General features: G+C 39.1%; 1 protein-coding gene across 2 annotated transcripts; it reads right to left on the reverse strand.

Moving 5' to 3' along the window:
• Nucleotides 1-2,479: 2,479 nt before the first annotated feature.
• ERMP1 (endoplasmic reticulum metallopeptidase 1) lies at nucleotides 2,480-23,973 on the reverse strand. Of its 2 annotated transcripts, XM_069777242.1 has the most exons (15): nucleotides 23,641-23,971; nucleotides 22,446-22,747; nucleotides 18,946-19,073; nucleotides 18,488-18,593; nucleotides 17,457-17,603; nucleotides 15,244-15,336; nucleotides 13,643-13,855; nucleotides 12,498-12,718; nucleotides 9,725-9,899; nucleotides 8,932-9,122; nucleotides 8,162-8,314; nucleotides 7,421-7,623; nucleotides 6,562-6,677; nucleotides 5,930-6,093; nucleotides 2,480-4,781 (listed from the first exon to the last, which is right to left on the reverse strand). In XM_069777242.1, exons 1-15 carry the CDS (start codon nucleotides 23,934-23,936, stop codon nucleotides 4,617-4,619), a joined length of 2,673 nt encoding a protein of 890 aa, XP_069633343.1. In that variant the 5' UTR covers nucleotides 23,937-23,971; the 3' UTR covers nucleotides 2,480-4,616. The 2 variants fall into 2 exon arrangements, with proteins under 2 accessions (XP_069633343.1, XP_069633344.1); XM_069777243.1 differs by lacking the exon at nucleotides 15,244-15,336 and having other exon boundaries at nucleotides 23,641-23,973.
• Nucleotides 23,974-24,252: the final 279 nt, after the last annotated feature.

Genomic DNA, 24,252 nt, shown 5'->3' on the forward strand with positions numbered 1-24,252 from the left:
TTCTTGATCTGGTTCTCATCCTGTACAAAACCAATTGTCTCTGAAAAACAGCAACAATGCTGGATTCCTTGCTACCCATTTAAAAAATCCTCTCATGCAGGGTATACTTGCAAAACTGCTTGAGTCAAGTCACATTTCTGAGGGTAATTTTCACCATCACTTATGTCAACCAAAGTAAGCTAATTTTTCACTAATGTGTTCACCAACTTAAAACAGTTTTAAAGCTGAAGTGTCTGTAAGCTACAGGTTGAGATTCACTCCTAAGTAAACAAATACATGAATGCATAATCTAGCCAGAACCTGTACAAAAGAGGTCCCTTCTCATAAACCAAGGGGAGCTGTCTACAGCTATAATTATATATAAAAGATGATGGGTAACTTGTTGAGGGTGGTAGGCTGGCTTCACTGAAGGAAGGAGAGGCCCCAAGAAAAAAAGGCCACAGATGCAATTTACTGTCTCATCATAGTTTCCTATCCTAGAGCTGAAGACTGTTGAAATATTCTAGTGGGCAGTGAGATGAATGCCAGCTTGTGGTGAACGGCAAAAGTAGTCCCAAGTGCTTAAACACAGAAAAGGAAAGAGCTTTCTCATACCACTCTGAAAGAAAGATACAACTTGCTGAGTTTTCTATTTATCATGTACCACCAAAGATAAGTAAACTCAAGGAGTTTCCTGCCAGACAGCACTGAAGAGAGACTTTACAAAAGCACACAACTGGAGGCTGAAGCTAGCTAAACAGTTCAGACATAAGGCACCTAACCACTCTTTCATAACTTTTTTCAAATTATTGTTTCCTATCAAAAAAAAAAACCCACCAGATCACCACACACAGAAAAAGCAACAACCCCGAATAAACCATGCATGGGCAGCTTTCTAAGACAGTTACTTAAATTCTCCTGTACCTATTGGCTTTGAAGCTTCTGTTTGTTCCAGAGTCTCGGACCCAACTGCAGAATTACTCCTTTCTAGATGAACTACTGCTAACTTTCAAGACTGATTCTTACAGCCTTCTGAAACTGAAATCTTTTAAAAAACTGTTCTGTTCATGGCCAGTGGTGCCTGACACCCTGCTTGAAATACAGGTAGCAGTGACTAGGTGTCCCTAAATTGGCTTATACTTCCTGCTCAAGTCTCAGCTTTATCCTTGGCATGTTCTCAAGCTGCATCTGCAGCTTTGTCAGAACCATAAAGTGTCATAGCCCAACAGAACCTCTTCTGCAGTGAACAGGGAAGCCTAATTTCTAGGACTAATTTATCCTCTGAGACTGGAACGGATTTCCATTAAGACTTGAGAATCCATGTTCTAGCTTCAAAACAGAAGTCACACTTGCGCAACTTCACATCATTGAAGCACAGTTTTGTCACAGCACTTGGGGTTACTGATCTTGCATGGCTTTTTAACCATCCTTCACTGAGACCACACATCAAGTTCTAAAATGGGTCATCCTGCAGGCTCCTTCCTGATTATTATCAGGAACCAGATTAGGTTTAGCCCTCGAGGAAAAAAGTAGTGAACAGCATTACCATGCAGGCAAACTCTTCAGCAGCTATGTCCCATATGCTACAATTAGCTCTGTATAGACTTGTTAGATCTTGTCTATTTGATTAGTGTTTTTCCAACAGGCTTGCAACGCAACCTAAAATGAACAGACATTAAAGACGGGTCTTGCTAACAGAGAATAGCTCCACTCAGCTCAACAGTCTGCTTCTACTTGACAGGCAATCTGAAGGTACAGTGACGCTCTAATGCTGCATTAGGTTGTATAACCACAACGGGTACAGGCCTGCTTTGCAACCACATGCTTAAATTGATAAAGTGCTTATTTCTGAAGCTCTTTCATCTACAGATATGAAACAAAGTACTATGTATGTTAATAGAGAACATAATAGATTCTCAAAGCCATCAAAAGTCAGGGAAGAACTCTAGCATTAAGGAAGAGTAAAGCAATTTAGAAAAGCCTGTGCATGCAAATTGTTTCAGATGAACATAGGGTAATTCCAATCAGCTGGCTGCTGACTGCCCCCCACTAAGAATAGTTTTTCTACTCCCATGCCCTTCTATCCTTAAAATTACCAGCTGCTTGCTTATCATATATTTCAGAGTAAGACACACAATTTTTATGAGAATTAATAAACCACAGTAAAAGACTAATCTGCTTGTACTGAATAGGGAAGTAGACAGACACTGAAACAGCAAAATTTTCCATCCTGTTTTTCTACCTGTGATCAACAATAAATTTGCTCTCAGCTGTCAGTTTTGCAAAGAGTACTTAGGTTTGCTACCAGTGACTTCCAGACCACATCTTGTTTCAGGAAGAACCTTCCTCTCCAGGCAACCAGCCAGGGCCCTCATTTTAACAATTTTTACAGTCTTCGGCCATGCATTATCTTCCACGTAGCTCTAATGCTAGCTGTCTAACTCCAGCATCACTTAAAAGTATATCTACCCCAAGCTTAAATAAAACAAAGTGCAATGAATAAAAACAACTCAAATATGCCTTTAATCATGCTGAAAATCAAGTTTCACTGATTTTTGCTTTTATTTACAAAGACAGAAATTTATAACAAACCAGACATCCCTCATAATTAAATTATTTAATAAAGGCTAAATCCTGAGTTAGCAAAAGTTATTGCTTCACTGAAGTTTCAGACATTTCTAACAGGCATTTTTATATTTTTGGCTCCCACTACAAATTCTTCACATAGTACTTTTTCAAAGCTTTAAATCAGAGGCAAAACACAAAATAAAAATCAAAACTGAGGAAGACAGTAAATATCAGCACAGCTTTAGTTAACTAGCTGTACATCAGCTAGAGTACAGTCCAAAACATTTGCTGAGATTCAAGACACAAGAGTTATGAACTAAACCTCCATTTTTCATATCATTAATAGCACTTTTTTAAAAATAGTAAATGTGTAATACAGGGATTGTAGTTTCAAATCAGATACAATCAAGCAAGTGATGATTAATGCACATGTTAATGTAGAAAGACTCACTGGTTTTAAGATACTGATGGACAGTTCATTATGATTACAGTAATTAAACCTCTTACTCTAGTCCATGAGCCAGTTGACAGTCTTCACAAATGTACCTTGCAACAAATGAAACTGGTTCTTGCCACTTTCATCCACAACTACAGAACAATTTGAAGGAAAAATACCCAATCAGGGAGCTGCTGTCCATCACAGCTCACACAGATTAGAGTCACAAGATTTTCTTTCACATGCCCTGCAAACTTCCGAGTACTAGCATGTTTTTACTTAAAATGATGATGCATGCACAAAATCTGCTTTGCATGCAATGTTGGCAATACTCATGAGATGAACAAAATACTGATCTGTAAAATTTGTAGCATAGTATTCATGTCACAATGTTTTATACATTGTTTGGAAAAAAGTATGAATTTTCTCCAGGTACAGAGAGTTCTTTGAATTTCAGAAACTAACATTAAATATTACACTGCACTTAAAAACCCCTGGGATTATTAAAAAAAAAACAAAGAGATCAGTGTCTTCTGAACTCAAAGCTTGTCAATTAAAACTGGAAGATATTTTAAAGCACTCTCAGTCATTTACAAAACCCATCCTATGGAAATAAGAGCAATCAAGAAATATTAGAGATCTTTTTAAAGATGACTCTTCCTGGTATTTTTCCTTATGGAAAGCAAACTGTACTTTAAGAAACAGTTAAATGTATTAGCGACGTGCAATACCGTCACATTACCAAAAGTCTCTCCAGAGGAGATACCAAAAATTAGCCAATTCTAACAAATTAGAAGATAACTTGAAGCATAAAGTAGGTTAATTACAAGACATCCACATAAAGGAGCGGGGACTTAGCACTCTTACATACAAGAGAGCAAGTCCCATGCTTACATGCTGATACTGAAAGATCCCAACAGGAAAAAAAACACAATACGATGGTTAGGTCAAACTTACCCACTCAAGTTGTAACACTGAGGAGACAGGCAAAAGGGTAGGAACTAAGTTTAACAGCAACATATTATTTGGAGAAGATAATCTAGATAAATAGTTACCACATTCCATCATAATACCGATTTTTCTGCATTGTACATTTGCCAAGGACTGGGAATGCAACCTACACAAGCAGCATAGCTTCAGTGACTTCATCCAGTGACAAAAGTAATGTTTAGGACTTTGCCACCTCTGCCCCCCTACCACGTGAACAAGCATCCTTTAGCTGAAGGTCTTACTTTAATAGGACGGATAGGATTGGTAGGTGATAGTCCCCACGTGTGCGTGAAGTACAGTTGTATTTTACATAATATCAAAATAAGTTCACGAGGCCCTTTCATTACAATTGGCATAATATGCTAACATTACCTTGTCAAATGCAGTTTTCCTTTTAAGAAACCCACTAGTGAAACTGCCATTTCAGTGGAAGAACCAAGGTGAACTGCATTCATGTTGACACGAAGTCATATCCCCAAGACAGCAGTAGTCTTTAAATAGTCAAACTGCCAAAGAAACACCATTTGTCACCAAAGTACTTTAAATTCTTGTGAAAGTCTCTGGCATCTTGTTAGAAAGTGTTTGCTATAACAGCATTCTGCATCAGACAGATTACCCTATTAGCGCTGCATTACTGTCAACATTAAAAGACAAAAAGGTCATAAGTGCAGGACCAACCAGAAGAAAACGTCCAGTTTGGAAACCTCTCCAGTAAGGCATAGAGTTGAGGTGACTTTTGATCTTCCCCAAAAAAGTAATGTGCTGCTATGGCGAGGGAGACTATTCCATCAGAATGCTTTTCTGGGGCCTGAAAGTGAGAAAAGGGCGACACAGTCTTTATAACTGTTTATGGCTTTTAAACATAAGATCAATCCAGATATACTTTTCTACAGACTTGATATCTATGCAACAAACTTCATTCTGCAGCTTTTTGTCCTATATGTTAAAACACTTCCTGTCTTCAAACATACCAGTCTGATTACATGATGAGTTCAATATGAATTGAACTTGCAACTAGGTATTCAGGTCACAGTGCCTCTGACATTACATAGCTTGCATGTGCTCCAACTTCAAAGTTTGTATCTGTTAATTTTGCTGACAAATCAAGACATGGACTCCAACACAGTATTTATACTGATCCTTCTATTGTGATCCTTAGGATGAAAAGGCTTTTCTGCCTAGCTTTGCCACTATCAATCTTGCAAAGCTCATCACACTGCAGATTCCTGTCTGCCTTTATCAAATACCCTCAGAGAATTATTTGGTTAAGTGTTTACATTGCCTGATCCAGGAAGAAACAAGGGACTTCCTGAACTTTCAAAGGTTTTTGTAATATTTACTCAAAGAATAAGACACTGTTAAACCTGTAATAAAAAAACATATAGATCTGCAAAAAGTTCTTCACTGGCAAGTTAACAGAGTAGGGAAGTCATAAATCCCACTGGAACAGCAATGCTGGAAGCCTTGCTTCCAACTGAAAATAATGTACAAGAAAATTTAGAAAACAAAGCTTTTACAACTCTATTCAGCTTCAAGACAGGTAGGTTTCCCACCAAGGACTCCCTCTAATTTCCCCAAACCAACCAAACAAAATACATCAAAAGGAAACTACTCACAATAGGAAAAAGAACTCTGAAATAACAGTAATAAAGATAAAACTTCAAGAACTATAAGATTAAGATCAGAGAAATCCAAACTTACAACCTAAGACCACGGAGACACGGAAAATATTCTCCCTTTGGCTGTTTGGCAAGTTAGTGGACTAAGCATCAAAAATATATGTGAGCTGATATATAAAGCTGAGGGAGAAATTAAAAGAGGGAAGCTAGAATTAGGATCTGTCAAATAAAGCAAAGCTTAAGAAAGTTATTATAACATTTTTCACATAAGAACGCAGAAATGGTGACAAGAGGGCAGACCAAGGGATTGCTGCATTTCCAGCAGCAGCATACTCACTGTCAGTTCTACCCAGAAGTGCCACGGTGTAGCCTGCAGCCCATGGGAGTAAAACACAAAATAGTCTCCTCCTAAGCTAGCAACTGGTATACCATCCCCGAGAGACCAGGTGGACAGAACCGACCCTTCATGTGGCCGAACATAGAGAGACATGTGACTTGGACCTGCAGAGACAGGGATATGTATCTAGATGTATCAACAGGTGGAGGTAGAAGAACCATCTATTTTCCTGTGTAGTAGCATGTTATCTATGTATTACTATTGCTGTCTTTCACAACATGATGCAATTGTCTTGTGTACAGAAGAAGCTTCAATTATTTCTAAGTGGTGAGATAAATGAGATGATGATGTAGGAGAGGGACAGAGCTATAAAATCGACTTTAAGAAAGGACTTGGTATAAAAAGATCAAGGCTTACTCAAAATAGACAAGGTTATCAGTACCCCAAATAACAACTGTAACACAACACCCACAGCTTCTAGCGTGTTATGAAACTGAATTAATTCATGCTAATCTCACAAAGCTCACTATCTTGGGAATGGCATTAGAACCTGCAGTACTGGAGTCAAAACCTGATTTGTTATCGGCATAAAAATAAACACAAATCACAAACCAGAAGCTTCAGTCACTCACCAGATACTTCAAAGCTTAACCTCACAGAGTTCCAAGGCATCAGCTCCTTGGACAGAACTTTAAAGTGAAGGGGGCTTCTTGGAAAAATTTCTGGAGCAGGAAGATACCAGTTTTTCCTGTTGAAAAAAACAAAACCAAAACCCCAAACTTTTTAACATATTCTCAATGCAACACTCAGAGGTACTAAATATGAGAAGCCAAGAAGTTTTTGTACAGCATAGCTGACTGTGTGCTTACTAAATGAAATATTCAAAAGTTACTGACCTTAGCAGAAGGCAGGTAAAATTAGCATCTTATGGCCAGACAAATATTTAAAGTGCATATTAATAGAAAAACAGTCACCTCTATGTTCATTACCTTCATCCGCCTTAATTTACAAAACAGTAAAATAAGTAAAAATATTTGCCTCTTCAAATTGCTACACTTTTTGCTCAGAAGATTCTTGGGGTATGAGAAATAGTCACAGCAGCTTGTTATCTTCCATGGAGACCAGCTACTTTAGACTTCCTCTGCTGTCAGCTGGGGTGAGGCAGGGAAGAAGGGAAGAGACATACATACTCCTACTCTGAATTGCCCTTTGGAAGGCTGCCCCCTTCACCTTTTTTTCCACTGGTGCTGACATTGATTTTCCACACATCAACTTCTACAGCTCCTGCAGCAGACCCAGCAATCTCTTGCAGAGATTCTGGCAGAAGACACTGCACCTAGACAGAAGTTTGTGTGTCTTCTGAAGTGGAAGGATTATTTACTTTTAGACCAAGATTAGCCTTACTTTTTCTTCCCTTACATAAGCAAGATTGCATAAATGACCAATGTGCTTTGGCAGTAAGCGCTCAAGTGAAGCTGTGTTCACACCAACCGGAACATGAAATGCACTGGCAGAATCCAAGGAAGGCCACAGAAAGGAGCGTGCTCCTCGCATGCAGTTCTAATGGTGTCGTTGATTTCAGGTACATGGGGAGTTATGTGAGATATCCCATTATAATCAAATCCATTAATCCATATACCAGAGTCACTTTTAACCACATTTCCATCTACATCATGAAATCTTCTACTCGTGTGCTAGAGGGGGGGGGGGGGGGGGGGGGAGGAAAAAGACACAGAGAAAGATGATGGAGCCTGCGCAGTTCAGAAGAGTCAGAAGTGATTCTGAAATATCTCCGTGTCAATCCTTAAGGTCTACTCAATTTTCAGTACGCACTGAACACATCTCTGAGTATTTATGAATATATAGAGAGAATTACTCAGATAAAAGAAACATACCATAAAAATACCTATGTTCAAAAGATGACTGTGCCTGTAAGTATTCGCTCATCTCCTATCACATTCACTTTTTAAATTATCATTGCTTACTCAACTCTCCCACTTCAAACCCCCTAAAAAAAGCCTGCTCCTCTGACAGATAACCTGAACACAGAGATTGACCATGGGAAACATTAGCAATTCTTTCAAATCCAGGAATAATTGTTAGAGCTTTCAAACCAAGCAAGAAAGGGAAGGTTATTCTTTTGAGGGCAGGTGGGGTGGGGGGTTAAGCTTTGAAAAAAACAAACACTCTTGCAACCAACAGAGGCAATATGATATGCAAGGCTTTTCTTACCTGGAGAAAGACTCGCTTAGGCTTTGGATTAGCCGCATCAGAACTGTAAGGAAAGAAGATTCCACTACAAACGAGAATCAGAGTGACTACAAACACAGCAGTTAGAGTTATTAGCGTCGTTTTTGTACTTTTGACAAGGTAAATGAAGTTAATCTAGAGAATAAAAAGACAGCCCAGTTATAAAACTGCAAGATTTAAGAAATATGACGCTACTCGTATAACTCTAAAATCCAGCTACGGAACTGAAAGTACATTAAAAATATACCATTGGAAGTACTACCTGACACAAGACATTTCTTAGTAATCTCAGTATTTATAACCAAAATGAATAACGTGAGTACTTCCTGGAGCTTTCAATGGTTTCCTGTTTTTTAAAACATCTGCCAACAAAAACTCAGAACCTTTGTGGCAAGGGCAGCAGACAAAAAAAAACCTCCAAGAAATTTTCTTAAGTGTAGTATATGTATTGTTCAGCTACATACTATACTTCACCTGAAATGAATATCTGTTCAAACTCCAGCATTAAATTGCATATTTTACACCAATCTTTACTACATCATCATAGAGCAGATATATCTTTGTAACCCATTTCAATGACTTTTCTTTGACTAACACAAAACATGGAATCTTTGACATGTTTCCTATAAGTTTCCCTTAACACTTAAGATATTGTCAAATGATCATTAACTTCAAGTATTAATTTAGAAAAACATTGATTCTAAACTCTAGAGAAAGTTTAAATGTTTTAAACATTTACAAATTCTACTTACAAAATAGGATGACAGAATCATAGTGATGACCACAATAAATCCTGCCAACACCACATCTGGTAGAATTTCGGAACCACTTCGTCCCATAATAGGTGTAAACATTTCAAATACAGTCCAACTAAGATACATCATATACAGATACGGAACAAACATTCCGAGCATGTACACCATGACAAACTTCATTGTGGCACCTATAAGGGACACAAAAAAACAAAAGACAAAAAAATCGTAAAAGCTTAAAAGGACATAAACACACAGCTTTACTAATATATCCATATACTGCTGCAAGGTCCCATACACAATACTGGTCCTCACCCCTTACACGGATATAAAAAGGGGATCTCATTTTACATGGCCAATGCCAATGTAACTCTTCCAAAAACACCCCAAAACAATTCTTGTATTACAAAAAAAAATTTAAACAGGTGTTCTGTTCCAAACACTGTTTAAATATTACAGTATTTTTTAACAACCTTTACTGTCCATCAAAGTATCTGATCACTGAATAACCTCACATAGTATTGTTCTTTTTAGCTTGAGACACAGTAAGTTTTTCAGGTTTTTTTGTTGTTTGTTTTTTTTTTTTTTTTTGAAGAGCTTCTCCATACTTTCAAACTGTCCTTAGTTCATGAACACCTTTCCTTGTTACAAAAACGTCACATGGTTACTTTGACTATTCAGATTCGAAGTTTGGGATTTCTTTTGCTTAAACAACAGTTTGGAGGAAAACATTCAATATCCAATAGTAGGGGCAGAGGTTTTGGAATACAACCTCCCCCCTCAAAATTCATACCTTTTTGGCTGAATTCTTTATGGATCATCAGTTTAGCAAGTAAAGGAAATGCTACCCATAACGTGCAAATGAATGCTGAACAAAGGCCCATCTGAGTAACCACAGTCAATGTTATAGACCAAATCATCAATGAGGCATCAAAAAAAATATCTCCCAGGTACTGCTCATTCATATTCTGTAACAAAAAAAGCAAATACACTCATTACTGAGCATATTCCATGTATCACATCTCATGATAACACACAGAAAAAATCCTTATTTCTTGTATATAATTGTTTTCCCTGGACAAAACAATTTTGACAAGCATCATCTCACCATTTTCTTACCATTTAGAGTTATCCATGACAGTATACTTTTTTTTTTTTTCATTTTTTACATCTGCTCTGACATAGCTTCAAAAAGAGATTACAGGGGCTGGGGTGAAGGGAGGAAGGGAATGTACAAATTACAACACTAAGAAGATGGAAGGCTAATGTTTCAGGTACACAGGCAAATAAGGCCTTTTTATAAAAAGCATTGGTATTTGTGAAGTATATAAAAAAGTTATGTAGTACTTATGTGTGAAAAAATTATCTGTATCTCCTGCAATTCTAAGCCTGTTTTTGAACAGTACCTGTTGATACACTTCTTATACAAGCTCAGTTACTAGTCCACAGCTGTCACTGTCATGGGTCAGGTAATACTAGATACCTTTTCAAAAAGGAAGGAAGTTTAACCTTCAAAAATGTAATTTGGTTTTGTGGGCTTTTTTTAGGTTACATGGGCAATGCTACAGTGTTTGTAGTGCAAGATTCTTAACTGTGAAACCTGCTAGCAGCAAGAACAACTGCTTGCGTGAACAACGGCTATCAAAAAGCGTGTAGTTCAGTTTCAGGCTGAGTAGGAAAAAAAAAAGAAAAAAAGGGGGGGGAAGAAACATATGAGTTGCCAAACCTACTTCAAAACAAAAAGCTTATTAATTCACAACAGAAAACACCAAGGCATTGCCTGTGATAGCCAAGAAAGAGATTAGCTTCCAAAATTTTTATGCAACTCTTTAAGTACAATGTAAGTTACAGAGGCAGCATAAACTGTATGGTGTATTGCAAACTGCAGCATGCAAGAAAATTAAGAGACTCATGACATCAAGTTGGTTGATCTGATCAGACAATCAGCAAGCAAGAAGTAAATCCAGGGCCTGGAACGGCTGAACTGTTATCAAAGTATGGTCTCCCATCAACTCTTCCAAAAGACTAGAAAATGGGAATATCACATCTCTTTTATAATTGGCTCATCTTTTCCACAAAAGGACACCACCATATATATATACCAGTTAACATTCCCCTCCCCCAAACAATTTAAAAAAAACACTTCCAGGTAATGACATGATGGATCCACCCAAACTTTCCATACAATCAAATTTCAGTAAATTCTTAAAACTTCTTCACATCCAAGGATGAAGCTGGATTTGGCTGACATCTTATGTTTCCTAAATTCTCTTGCCCAAAGCTTGTACAAATGGCAGAGAAGATAAGTAACAGCAAGCTGAACAACTGAATACTACTGCGCCTAAAACCTAAACCTAACAGGCTCAAGCAGTCAGCTTCTGCCCTGGAAGAGCATCATCTGTCAGATACCTCAAGGCACAACCTCACAGCCCTATTTGTTTTTAATATAAAATCATTAAACTATCATCTAAACATATGGGACTGTTGTGAGCTACAATTATGCCATTACTACGCAAGTAGAATCACGTTGGTTAGTCCATAAAAAAGAATTCTAAGCAAAAAAGGTAGATAGACAGTAATCATGACGAATGACAGCAATGGAAAGGTAACACCACCGAATCCTCACCGAGCCTTGCAGGGGCCTAAATGACCTTTACCTGTTGTAGAAAAGAGCATGGACTATCAAGAGCTCTGTTCCATCTCCAGCTGTGGTCAAAACAACTAACAATCAGAATGATCATAGAAGGATGGATGACCACTCAAAATTTTTACAACAGCTTCATTTAGAAAGCTCTGTACAGCACAGATTACTGTATTGGAAGAGGGCACGACAGAACTAGAAATTCTGACAGATGTAAGAAAAAAAGCTCTCAAATGAACCACCTGAAAAAAAATCGTATTATTTGCTTAGAATGTTAGAAATACAAATGACATCACCAAAACATGCATAATAAAAGAACAGAATAAAACAGAGAGAACTGGAATTCCAAGTTTCACAACAAAATGTAAATGATAAATCAGAATAAGTAAAGAATAAAAATACTAAAAGATACATAAGGAGGTACTGTACCAAAATAAACTATTAAATTTAGGGAACCTGTCATGGAAGTACATTCAGAGGCAACAATGTGGTAAGATTCAAAGAACGTTCCAGTATATATGTAGATTCTGTAATTATCATCAAAAACATTGAAAAGTATCAAAACCCCTAAATTCTCCAGCTGTTGCTCTGCGCGCTTATCACTGAAGTGATGGCAGGAAGGCAAGGTGCAGATAGAGAAAGAAACAGTACCTTACACTGTATTCTACCAGGTTTTTGCCCTTTTTTCTGAAGCAGCTCCTGAAGGTCATTAGCAAGGAGAAAGCCTTAAATCACAAAGCTCTTAACTCTCTGATTTAGTAGAGCCATCCCCACGCTTAGATGTAGCAATTTTTACAGCAACATTTTAAATACTTCTGTCCAATACAGAAAACCTTTTGCATCTTTTTAATCAACTAAAAAATTAAGTCTTCCACAGATTAAACACTACATTACCCTTCAACATTAGCAATGAAGTCAAGCTTACCTTGAGGAAGAACTTCTTGGCTAGTGTATGCACAAGAACAAGATTAGCTGCAGCTGCAGTGCCATACAGAAACACGGAAACATAGAAATGGGTGTACCAAGAAAGAGATCGTCCAATGACAGAGATGAACACTGCCACTATAAGGACTGTCACCAGTGTGCAGACCCAACTTATCAGTGTTACGCCGAATGCAGTAGAGAATTTCTTCAGGTTATGAATAGCTATGAAGAAGAAAGAAGATTGATTCAACAGTCATGTATTCTACTCCAGACTATCACCAAGACTGTAGTTTACCCCACTGTATAATTGCTTTAATGACCAAAGTAAAATTGCATGAGGAGTCCACTCTGAAGATTTCTTAACAGCATAGTCTAAATCACTTAGCCTATTTCTTTGCAAGTCTTTTTGCAGTCTTCCCTGCTGCAAGATTTATTCCCAGAGTAATAGTGTATTTTGCAGATTACCATGTTCCCGATAGTAAAAATTTCTCTAGGGCACCAGTGGAGCCACGTCTCAAAAAAAAAAAAGTTGGACTAGCTTTTCTTGTAACTTTCTTACTCCAGAAAAAGTTTGCTGTATTTTGGGGTGGGGTGGGGGAGGCAGGTTGGCAGGTTTTTTTTGTTTGATTTTTTTTTTTTTAGAGAGGTATGCTCCTACACATACCCTAAAAGGTCTAACTAGAAGATTTAAGTTGTTTTACACCCTTTCTTAAGCTTTGCTGTCTTTTTCCCATTTGTTGTTTACTTATTTGCTCCTGCCTATGGACAGGTGTTAAAGAAGGAACTCTGAAGCCCTACCTGTGCTACCAGAACAATGAGTTTATATAGATACTAAGAAAGTTTTGGTGTTTGTTTTCCATTTTTAGATCTTTAAATGATTTACTTTTCATGAAAGCATAAGAGATGTAATCATGATTCATAAATGCTAGACATCTAGGCCTATTACAATCTATCTTCATCAGAATTATTCACAGTTGATTTAAAAAACACAAAGCATCTCCTATGTTATGCTGCACACCTAAAATTTATTTCTGAAGTTTATCTAAAAAGATGCCTTAATCATCTGAATACTTCTCCATCTACTAACTGCTGTTCATTAAAGAGTAATATGATTGATTTTTTTTTTTTTTTAACAACTAGGCTTACCTCTAGTTTTGGGCTGTAATACTTTCTTGCTTAAATAAAGAAAAGCAATTGCTGCTGTAATATAGTTCATGATGGTGCCAACACGAGCAGGATAAGCCAGGACAAATAAACCAAGTACATCAAAGAACACAACATTTCCATGTCGATACTCAAAAGATTTAGCCAACTTATCTGATGTTGCTAGGTATTTTAGGACACCTAGAATATTGTCACCTATTAAAAAAAGCAGATACATAACTACATCAGGGTTGATGAATTAGTACACAGCATTCTTTAAAATACAAGTGTTCTTAAAAATAAAACTGTATTGAAATATCCTCAAAGACATGAATATACAACTGATGATTCTGAAATAGGTATTCCATGGTATGCACAGCATACTATTTTCATGAGTTAATCTATACAGCTGTCACTAAAATAAGTATACTTGGGAAGCTTCATGTATTTAAACACTGTTGCAATGAAGGGAGTAATCAAGCTTCCAGCCCATAAGCCCTTCTTCAGGTCTGATATTAAGGCACCGGACTTCAAGACTAACCCATAGATGAGTTTGTAATTTCCTAACTTAATCCTCTTCTCCTTGCCACTAGTAACACCTCCATGTTTCAGTGACTGTGCATGATGTGCCTTTCTTTCCCTAGATGACTTTAAGGTAGGAGACAAGGAGATTATTTTCCTTTGTGGCCTACAGGTATCAACAACCTTTTCCTTTCTCCCAGTACAGCCAAAACACATGTAATCGAAACAATTGTTCTCAACTTTCATTTTGCTTTTGCTTGATGCGTAAAAGTGCTTACTGGCCAAAAAGTTTGTCTTTTTTTTTTTTTTTAGCTGTGATATGTTTAGCAAGAGATGTTCTATGTAACTACCATGACCAGTACAATCACCTGTCCAACAGGAATTTAGAAGTGTTACTGTCTTGCAACTGCATTGGCACAAGAAAGCATTTAAAACTCTTATTCATGTTGGTCATCTAAGCTGGCTTCTGTATAAGCTTAATCAGGGAAATGGTCAAAATCCTGCAGGCATTTAGGATTACGTTAATTCTTCCTGCAAAACTAAAGGTCTTACTGTAATTTTCTTTACTGCAGTATGTCAAATAGCCTGCTATGAGCACAACCTGTTAGTAGAAAATAAATCCTGTTTATCCACAGTCTGTGTGCTACCACAGAAATTTGACTGAGATATATTCTACAAGAGAAAAACTCTGTTGGCAGATCAGTCACTATGCCACCAACATAACCATAAATTTCTCATGATGAACATGAATCAATAAGGGGACTTACTGAGAGAAAACAAACACAGAACACTAAACAATCAGGTATCAACGGCTAGATTATAACCTTAACTAGATTCCACAGTTACTTTCAAATGAACATCACTGGATGCTGATAAAGTTTTTCTTCTCAAGTTGACAAAATACTTCCTTTGTATTTGAAAGACATGCATTCAGTTAATTCTTTGTTCTTTAGAACATGTCTAGCATGTTCTAAATGTGTAATTAAAATTACGAATTTCTTGCGATGGTAGTCTTACAGCAAAATGAAAAAGCAGCTACAACACTGCTCTTCAGTAAATTACCAAATTCTTGAAATACCAACCTGCTCTCTGAATGGAATCTGTTAAAATTCTGTCTGATGTGTCATATTCTGTATGATAAATATAGCCATTTTCAATAAAAGCCAAGTCTATTCCTACAGAGAGAGAAAAAGCATGTTTGAAATTACGTAAACCTAAAACCTCAAAACATGTGAAAGCCTCAGATATCTTTCACCAAAAACATTGTTCTACTTTGTAGCCCACTCACTATCCTTAAAAATGAACAAAATAGTCTGCTTTGTAGAAGGAAGACTAACAAGGATTCCATGTTGTCGTGCTTTAAGCCCAGCCAGCAACTAGGCCCCACGTAGCCACTTGCTCACTCCCCCTCCACCCAGTGGGATGGGGAGGAGAATCAGAAAGAAAAAATAAACCGTTGGTTAAGAATGATTTAATAACTAAAGTAAAATAAAATGTAATACTAACAATACTAACAACAACAACAATAATAATAATAATGCAAAGGAATGTAACAAAAAAACCCCCAAACAAAACAAAACAAAAAAAAACCCCAGGACAAGTGATGCACAATGCAATTGCTCACCACCTACTGACCAATGCCCAAGCAGCAATCCACAGGTGGTGAGCAATTGCATTGTGCATCACCTGTCTTTTCTTGGAGTGTTTTTCTGTGTTATTTCCTTTCTATTACAATTATTATTATATTTTTTATTAGTAATATTACATTTTATTTTACTTTGGTTGTTAAATTGTTCTTATCTCAATCAATGAGTTTTACTTTTTTTTTTGATTCTCTTCTCCATCCCATTGAAGTGGGGGCGGGGTGGGGGTGGGGAATAGAGTGAGTGAGCAGCTGCATGGTGACAAGTTGCTGTGTGGGCTTAAACCACAACACACATGTATTTAAAAAAGAACACTTTAAAACATTTTAAAATATCTGTCCTTTCTAATGTATTGATTTGCATGACATCTGTACACAAACTCATCTCTACTGGAGAAACACATGAAAATTCTTAATCATCTCAGCTTCAGAAAAGATGCACAAGGTGCTTTCCAAACATTTACTAGTAAATAGAGATCCACACTGTAAAGTAAGTAAAAGCAGCACTTTCAAACTATATGAACACCTTCTCAAAATACCAGGTATGTTCTTTTTACATCTAACTTGTAAACAGCTTTTCAACTAGCCAGTCTGAGAACTCTTAAATTATAAGTCCAACTAATTTGTAAAAACAAACAAAAATATTTACAAAAAAAAAGGTTTTCTACAAAATCAGTTATACATTCAGTGTATCCCAAACACACACCACCTCAGCTGCACATGCAAAAAGCTGCTGTCTGCAATCTGAATCCCCACAGTTTTGCAGAGGTTTAACAAATCACTCCTCAATTCTACCAGTAGACAACGAGGAACAAACTACTTCTTTTAACTCAATTGTTCTATTTCTATTTGTCTAGAAAAAACAGAGTTCAGTGAGAATTCATTTATGATCCAGGTACAATTCTGAACAAATAAAGAACACATTGTACAAAATCAGCTGCTTTATTTTCAAGCTAGAAGCACACTTTGGAACAGTTCAGAATATACCAACATGTTTTGTTCCAATAATCAATTCAGAAATATCACTTTTCTTGAAAGTGACTCCAATGACCACCTGTGCCAGACAGCAAGGATTTTACAGAAGTCTACACTCCTTTGAATTGTGTTTGCATTGTGTGTACCACATTTTTTCCCCACTGGTCATTCTCTGCAGAATGGATAGCAAACTGTAAACAGATTAGCAAAACCAGTAACTGCTGTCCTGTTTGATTATGACAAAAAAAAAAGTAACAAAAATGCATTAATTACTACATTTCTGTCTTTAAAAAAGATGATTATGGTTTATCCATTAGGTACAGACATTTAATTCTTGCAAGCAGGTTATTGGCACCATTACCAAAATGTTTCAAAACAGAATATTTAACAGCATACTGTTAATTCATGCAGTGTTTTCCTGATTTTGAGGAAACTTTTCTACCATGTAGTTTCTTTCTGGAAAACAACAGTCTCCAAAAAAAAATCCTTAATAACCTACATGACAAACCAAATCTAAAGGCTCTTGCCTCAGCAAAAAAGCAGGAAAATTTGCTCCCAAACTGAAAGACAAACCAAATTTGAGGACGTTCACATAGTGAACTATAGAAAGGTCTCCTTGTTATAAACTTAAGATAAATGGCTGCATAATGCACATTGACATGCCTTGTGATAACATACCTGGAACATTGCCAAAGTCCCTGTAGATACGGAAGTCTGTATCTGCTGGGATAATGCCACTCTGAAATATTTCCTGTGCCACCACAGAGGCAAAGGGATGTTTGGCTGCAACTACGTATGCTTGTACCAACCAAGGATTCTCAGGTCCTAAGAAAAGATGAGCAGAAATTCCACAATAACCACTTTTTGAACTTCAGTGACGGTATCTATCTTTACGGTAACAAATAAATAATGCAAAGGAACTACTAGAGTTTTAACTCTGTTGCCCCACAGGGTATATACTAACTGCATTTGTGTCAGCTGAATGACTCATACTTGAGAGAAAGAATCAGTTACACTTGGGGTGTGGGGTGGAAAGCACTGATACCTGGAGTGTTCATTGGCAGAGTATATAAGCCATCTCTCAAAAAAGACCCAGCACTAATGAAGAAGTCACAACCTTTGGCAGAGTTTCCAATTTATCATCTATGTATCACACCTCAAAATTGTTGTTTAGAGAAAAGTCTCTCCACTAAAGCATTCAGTGCAAGTAAACAATTAAGCGGCTCCAGCAGTAGATGGAAGCCTGCAGTCCAACTAGGATGGAGCAGAAGTTTAACTGTAGCCTACAAAACGCAGAAGTTTTGCTGCTTCCTGAGCAGCAGATGGAGTTCTAATGCCAACAACTCCCTGCATAGATTTTGAAAGAGCTGCTGTGAAAATTAAATAAAGCATATGAAATATAAGTATGCAAGACATACAAGATATCCAAATCTGTTTTTCTCCTTACTACCTTGATGTAAAAGGTAAATACAACTTCTGTAATTCTGTTCTACACAGGCTTCCCACCTACGAGGCAACTTCTGTGGCAGTGCTTTAGCCTACAAGTATATAAAGATGGAGAGCAACTTATTTGCCACACAGGGCTGGGAGAGAGGCACAGAGGTTCTCCTGTCTGTTGCTTATGAGTCACTTTCAATACTCCTTCAAGTCTACATTGTTTATTATCAAATTATCCTAGTGTAGAAACTGGACACATTGCAAGCTCATACCTGTTTGAAAAACAAGTTCTTTTCCTCCTACACCTGCTGCCTCCAGGTTAATAAAAGCTCTAATTGACTTGGCCCACTCATGTTGTGTAATGAAGCCATGACTAGCCTTGATGGGAAAACAAAAAAAAATGTAGGTCAAATATCTTCCAGACCAGCCTAAATGTTATTTTCCATCACATATGATCATAACTCAAGATTGGACAAGGCAGCCAGATCACTTACAACACAAACAGATGCAGAAAATCCAAGTCTTCTAATTAAATTAATATGGACAATATTCTTAATATAAGTATATTTTTCCCTTTGAAATCAAATACATTTTCCTCAGAATGTTAAGACTGGCATTTAACTGTATTTCAACAGATTAAATACAAGCCATATCTGCAGTTACTCTTTGCTTTGCCAGAGTCTTAATACACAGCTTTGAGATATATTTTGTAATTCTGGCATATTCTCACCTGCAAAATATTTTCTTCTGCACCATTAAATAAGAATATGACAGCATGCTGCAGGGGCTCTGATGATTTTGAAAGTGTGTTGAGTATTTCAAGCATCACTGCACAGCTAACAGCATCATCACTGGCACCTTAAAATAATCAGCAGAATAGTATGGCTTACAACAAACACACAGAACTGCAACAAAGACCAGAGAAGATAATCTGAGGTACAATTATGCCAAGCTTTCGTACATTTTCTGCTACTGCTTGTACCCTGTGTCTATACTAGTTAAAAGCAATGACAGACAGAAAAATAATGCTCAAAAGTTGAGCAAGTGAAGTACAAGATACCAGATCCAATACTACTGCTCAAGCAAAGCAGACTAACTAGGTTACTAAGCAAGCAAAGTGATCATTATCTATTTTTCTAAGAACAATACAAATAAAGAAGGAATTAATTTTCACTTACAGCATACTCAAATTTAAAAAAATAAACATTCCCACACAAGTCTCCCTAAAGCATTCTACGCTGTTACAATGCATTCAATAAGTGGACAAAACCTCAAAGTAACACAAGGCCAAGACTGCAAAGTAAAGCAAACGAAACACCAGAATTCACACCTTTACACATTCTTAAAATGAAAGTATACATAATAATACAGTATTTTCATGACCAGATGCTTTCTACCACCCTTCTTTATTTGCAGAAAACCCCTTTTGCTCTGAGCTCAGTAGTCTGTTCTCTTCGAGTTCCTCATCCAACACTATTCTAGACTTACTCTCACTTCCTCACACCTCCTCCCATGCCCCACCACTTTTTTTATCTTGATTAAGCACCCATCTTTCAGCCAAGGTCACCCATTGCTCCATGTCCCTCACTTTGGTGCAAGCTGTAGCATCTCCCTACCCCACTCTAATCAATAACATTTAGAAGCAAACAGAGAAATTTAATCTCATTCCTTCAGGCCTGGGTTGCATATATAATGCTGATGTACATTGAGATGACGACAGTGTGGTCAGGCCTCAGCACGCAATTAGGACAGACTTGTTAGCTGCTAAAACTGTTTAATTTACACATAAAACCCCAGCTTTTCCAAAGCTTGTAACTTGGCAGAATTTAGACATATCTGCCCCTTCCATGAAAAGGGCATATTCCCCATACAAATCTCAGTCTAAATTTTAGCCTTAGCTTATTGTATGGAAGTACTTTAGAATAAATAAATAAAACCAAAATCTTTCCAATACACTGTTCTCTGATCTATTTCTCAGAAATTAATTACTTGTTCTGCCAAAAGCTTTCCAAAAAGCCCCCACCAAACATCTGATTTAAAGCCCTGATTATATTGCCACCCGAATTTATCAGTAGTCTACTCTTGGCCACACTGAGTTCTTTTATCTAATTTATGCTGTGTTGAGAACTCAGCAGACAAGCGATTATAGTTTTCAGCGAGACTAATCACTTATCTGCCTTGCTGTGAAGCTAAGAAAAACAAGTTATTGGCTTCAACAAACATACAGATTTACATCTGAGTAAAGCAGCCATGTAGCCATAGACTATGACACAAGCTCAAAGAGAAAGTTATCATCCTCAAATACTTCATATACGGCAAAACCGATGGGAGATTAATAATAAAACCATGTTATCAGCTATATCTGCGATGATAATTTTAAGGATGTTTCTGCTTTCAAGTTTATTAGAAAAGAATCAAATAGGCCGTAAAAATTAGTACCATTAGAACAAGAGACATGTTTTAGAAATTTACTGTGTTTTTCCTTCACAAGGAACTCAAGCTTTCTAACACTGAAGCTCTAATGGTTTACTGAGTTTTACTTTACTCATTTCATATGCATAAGCATCAACAGCAGATTATGTTTTATTATCTGATTTTCAACTATATTACTCATTAACCACTGAGTCCTGATGATTCTGGTTAAATAACACATTTTTGAAAATCAAAAAAAATGTAAACAAATAACTTACAGAAATACAGAAGAATAGAAAACAAAAGGTTGTTGCTTAGGTTATGTGCAAGTTTCACACTAAGACAACAAAACACAGAGCAGTTCCTCACTGTTGTGGTAAAGGGCTAGGCTGCTTTCTGAATAAAGGCAAGCATACAGGCCGATTTCTAGCTCCTCCACAGATTTCTGTACAATCCTATAAAAATCCCTAAAATTTTTTGGCACCTCTGTGCAAGGTGGGTGAAATATTTTACTGTGAGAGTAACTATAAAGAAAGTAATTGATGTAAACATAATCCTGTGTTACAACCCATAGAAACATACACACAATTTACCTCGGGCATCACTTTAAAGGCAGTTTTCAATAATCATTGTATTATGCCTGTGAAGTACTCTAAGTCTAGGGAGCCATATTTAGACTATAAATACAGTAATTAGCATCTCTGAAGTTCCTAAATCACAGAGCATGTATAATAACCATGCGGTTATTAAGCTTCATTTGGAGACTCATCTTGCCTAAACATGACTGAGGAGAAAGAGAAGTTCTGTATACTATCTATTGACAGAAAAGAGGCACAAAGAGTACAGCAAGTTTTTGTTTCTCTACCCAATACCCAACTGTTTTCTCAATAATGAAGGCTATTTGCATGTGCTCAAGAACAGAAGGTTTACCCCCCAAAATAAAATACCACGTGGGGTGTAAGTGAAGAAACTTCAGTAAAAGCTGTGCTGTTAGTGACTGAAATCTGTAGGTATTATTCAACCGCAATGACAGGCACACACACACCTGTAGCTGAGTGTTGCAATGAATGTTTTCCTGCAGTTTTCAGTTCCCTACCTTCCTGGCACTGTTAAAACCATGTATTTACAAAGCTGTTTACACCCTTGCTGCAATAATTATTTAACATGATTAGGTTTATAAAAATGCAGAGGGACAAGAATAAGAGACTACGCAACAGTGACGGTGAAAGTAGCAGCGAGAGAGATGTACACACTACCACGGCAACAGTACCTTAATCTTTGATCACTACAGTCTTTTGAGGCAGAAGCTTTGAATGCAGAAAGAAAAAAAAAAATTGGCATCGCTTAAGGATATAACACTAAAAATTTGATATAAAGTACAATACCCGCAAAGGGAGGGGAAAACACAGACTGGTTAGTGGGAGTGGGAACATTCTCTGGCACAAAGCATCCTGTGAAAGGAAAGCCAGGATTAAATCACTACAGAAGTATGGAAAGACCTGAACAACAGGTGGAAGCAGCACACGAACCATATGCGTAAGCAGTGAATTACAAGGAAGTCAGATATAACCAAACTTTCTAGAAATCTAAATATAGTATCTTTAATTTGCTGCCTACCAGAAAGTAAGAGTGAAATCCTGACTTTCATAGGACCAACCTGTCACTCTAAATACTGAATCTCATGGAAATCAAGCAGACGAGTTGACACATGCAGTATTCTAGCATGTGGCTATAATGCTGCTTGATACGAGAAGACAGCGAGCCAAGCTCTGGGGCTCATGTAATATACAGAAAAACAGAATGAACATGTGGACCTACCTGGGGTATTCGGTACGGAATCAAAGTGACAATTGGATAACACTGCATGCTCAGCTCCATTTCGGGGTTCCAGCTTCACTATGACATTGGTTATATTTGCATAGTAACTAGTAAAGCCTCCTAAAAAGTCAATACTGAAGGAGCCGGTGGGCCTCTGTATGTCTACAGATATCTTGTGAGCATCTGTGCTTTCTCTTTCTATTGCCTGAATTTGTTCTAAGAGGTAGTTAACTGCAAGAACTTCATTTTCTGGACTTCCAACTGTTCTGGGCCCAATTGCCGTTATGTTGTCAAGATACCCCCTGTAAGAGACAAATTACACATTCAGCATCAACACGTTCAACATTTAGTAGGCAACTTATCTACAGCGGTAACGTTTTTGTACATTGTCGTATTTCAAAACTGACAGGAAGTGGAAGAGACTAAAGCCATCTGGAGATCACTGTAGTCAAGATGCCAAAGATCATTACGGTAACGGGCATACAGTACTGATCTTTACTCAGGGCTCCTCATCCTACCTATCACAATAATAAACCAAACTACCGGTTTCCTGTCTTGAACATATCAACGCAAAAAGAAACAAAAGGGTAAACAGAGAAGCTGAAGAATCACTCCTGAATAAGCACACTCTTAGCAAGATTTACACCAACTAAGAATCTGCAAAGAAACTTTCCCCTACGCCCAGCCCTTCATAATACAACGAGAGCACGCGCTGTTCGGTCAGCCCCAAAGGGCACCGCTAAGGGGCAGCCAGTACGAGACCTGGAGCCCTCACAACATTCTCACCTATGTTCCGCGAGTGCCCGAGCGGGCTCCGCGCTCTCGCCGAGGGCAGGGGAAGACCCCAGCGTTCCGCGAAGGACGGTAACCCAGCAGCTGACGGGAGAGGCCCGCACCGGCTCAGCCTCAGCCAGCCCGCCGGACTCCCACCCGCTGCGCCGACACCTCTAACGGGACGCCGCCGAGCCGGGACCCCCGCCCGCCCGGAGGCAGGGCCGGGCCGGGCCGCCGCGGCGAGCGTCCGGCCGGGGCTCCCTGCGGGAAGCAAACGGCACCCGCGGCTACCGCCGCCCCGGGACTCACAGCGGGCGGACTCTGCCCGCCGGCTGGCGCGGCAGGGGCGCGCCCCGGGGCTCTCCGCCGCGTCCTCCACGGCCCCGCCAGGAGGGGCAGCCCGCCCCCGCCCTTGCCGTACCTGGCGCGGGGGGCGCTGAACTCGCGGGGCCCGGCGGCGGACGGCTGGCTCAGCAGCTGCCGGTGCGAGACGTGCACCAGCGCCCGCAGCCCCAGCAGGTACAGCAGCACCAGCGGCGCCCCCCGCCCCTCGGGCAGCGGCGGCGGCGGCAGCTGCCGCCGCCGCCGCCCGCCCCGCTTCTTCCCGCCCGTGTCGCCGTCGCCGTCATCCCGCGCCGCCGGGTGGCCCCGGTCCCGGTCCCGGTGGCCGCCGGTCGCGCGGAGCCGCCACACAGCCGCCGCCGCGCTCTGCTCCATGGGCCGCGAGTTCCGCCGCGCAGGCGCGCGATACGGAAACGGGCAAGGGTCAAAAAAAGGGGCCCGGCCCCCTCCTCGGCGGGGTACGGCGGGGCCAGAGGGCGGGGGGCGTGGCCCCGCCGAGTCACGGGGCGGTGGGGGGAGCGGGGAGGGGCAGGGCCCAGGCCCCGTCGCCGGCCCCTCCCCCGTGCCCCGGCGGGTGGCGTCCCTCACGCCCGCGCTGCGCGTTTCCCGGAGGGCCTGTAACGGTCGGTGCTCGCCTTGCAGGCCCGGTCGTGCGTCCGGCCACAAAGCCCAGGCCGGGAAGCCGTCGGCG

This window comes from Haliaeetus albicilla, chromosome Z (genome assembly GCF_947461875.1).
Source record: "Haliaeetus albicilla chromosome Z, bHalAlb1.1, whole genome shotgun sequence".
Taxonomy (NCBI): Eukaryota; Metazoa; Chordata; class Aves; order Accipitriformes; family Accipitridae; genus Haliaeetus; species Haliaeetus albicilla.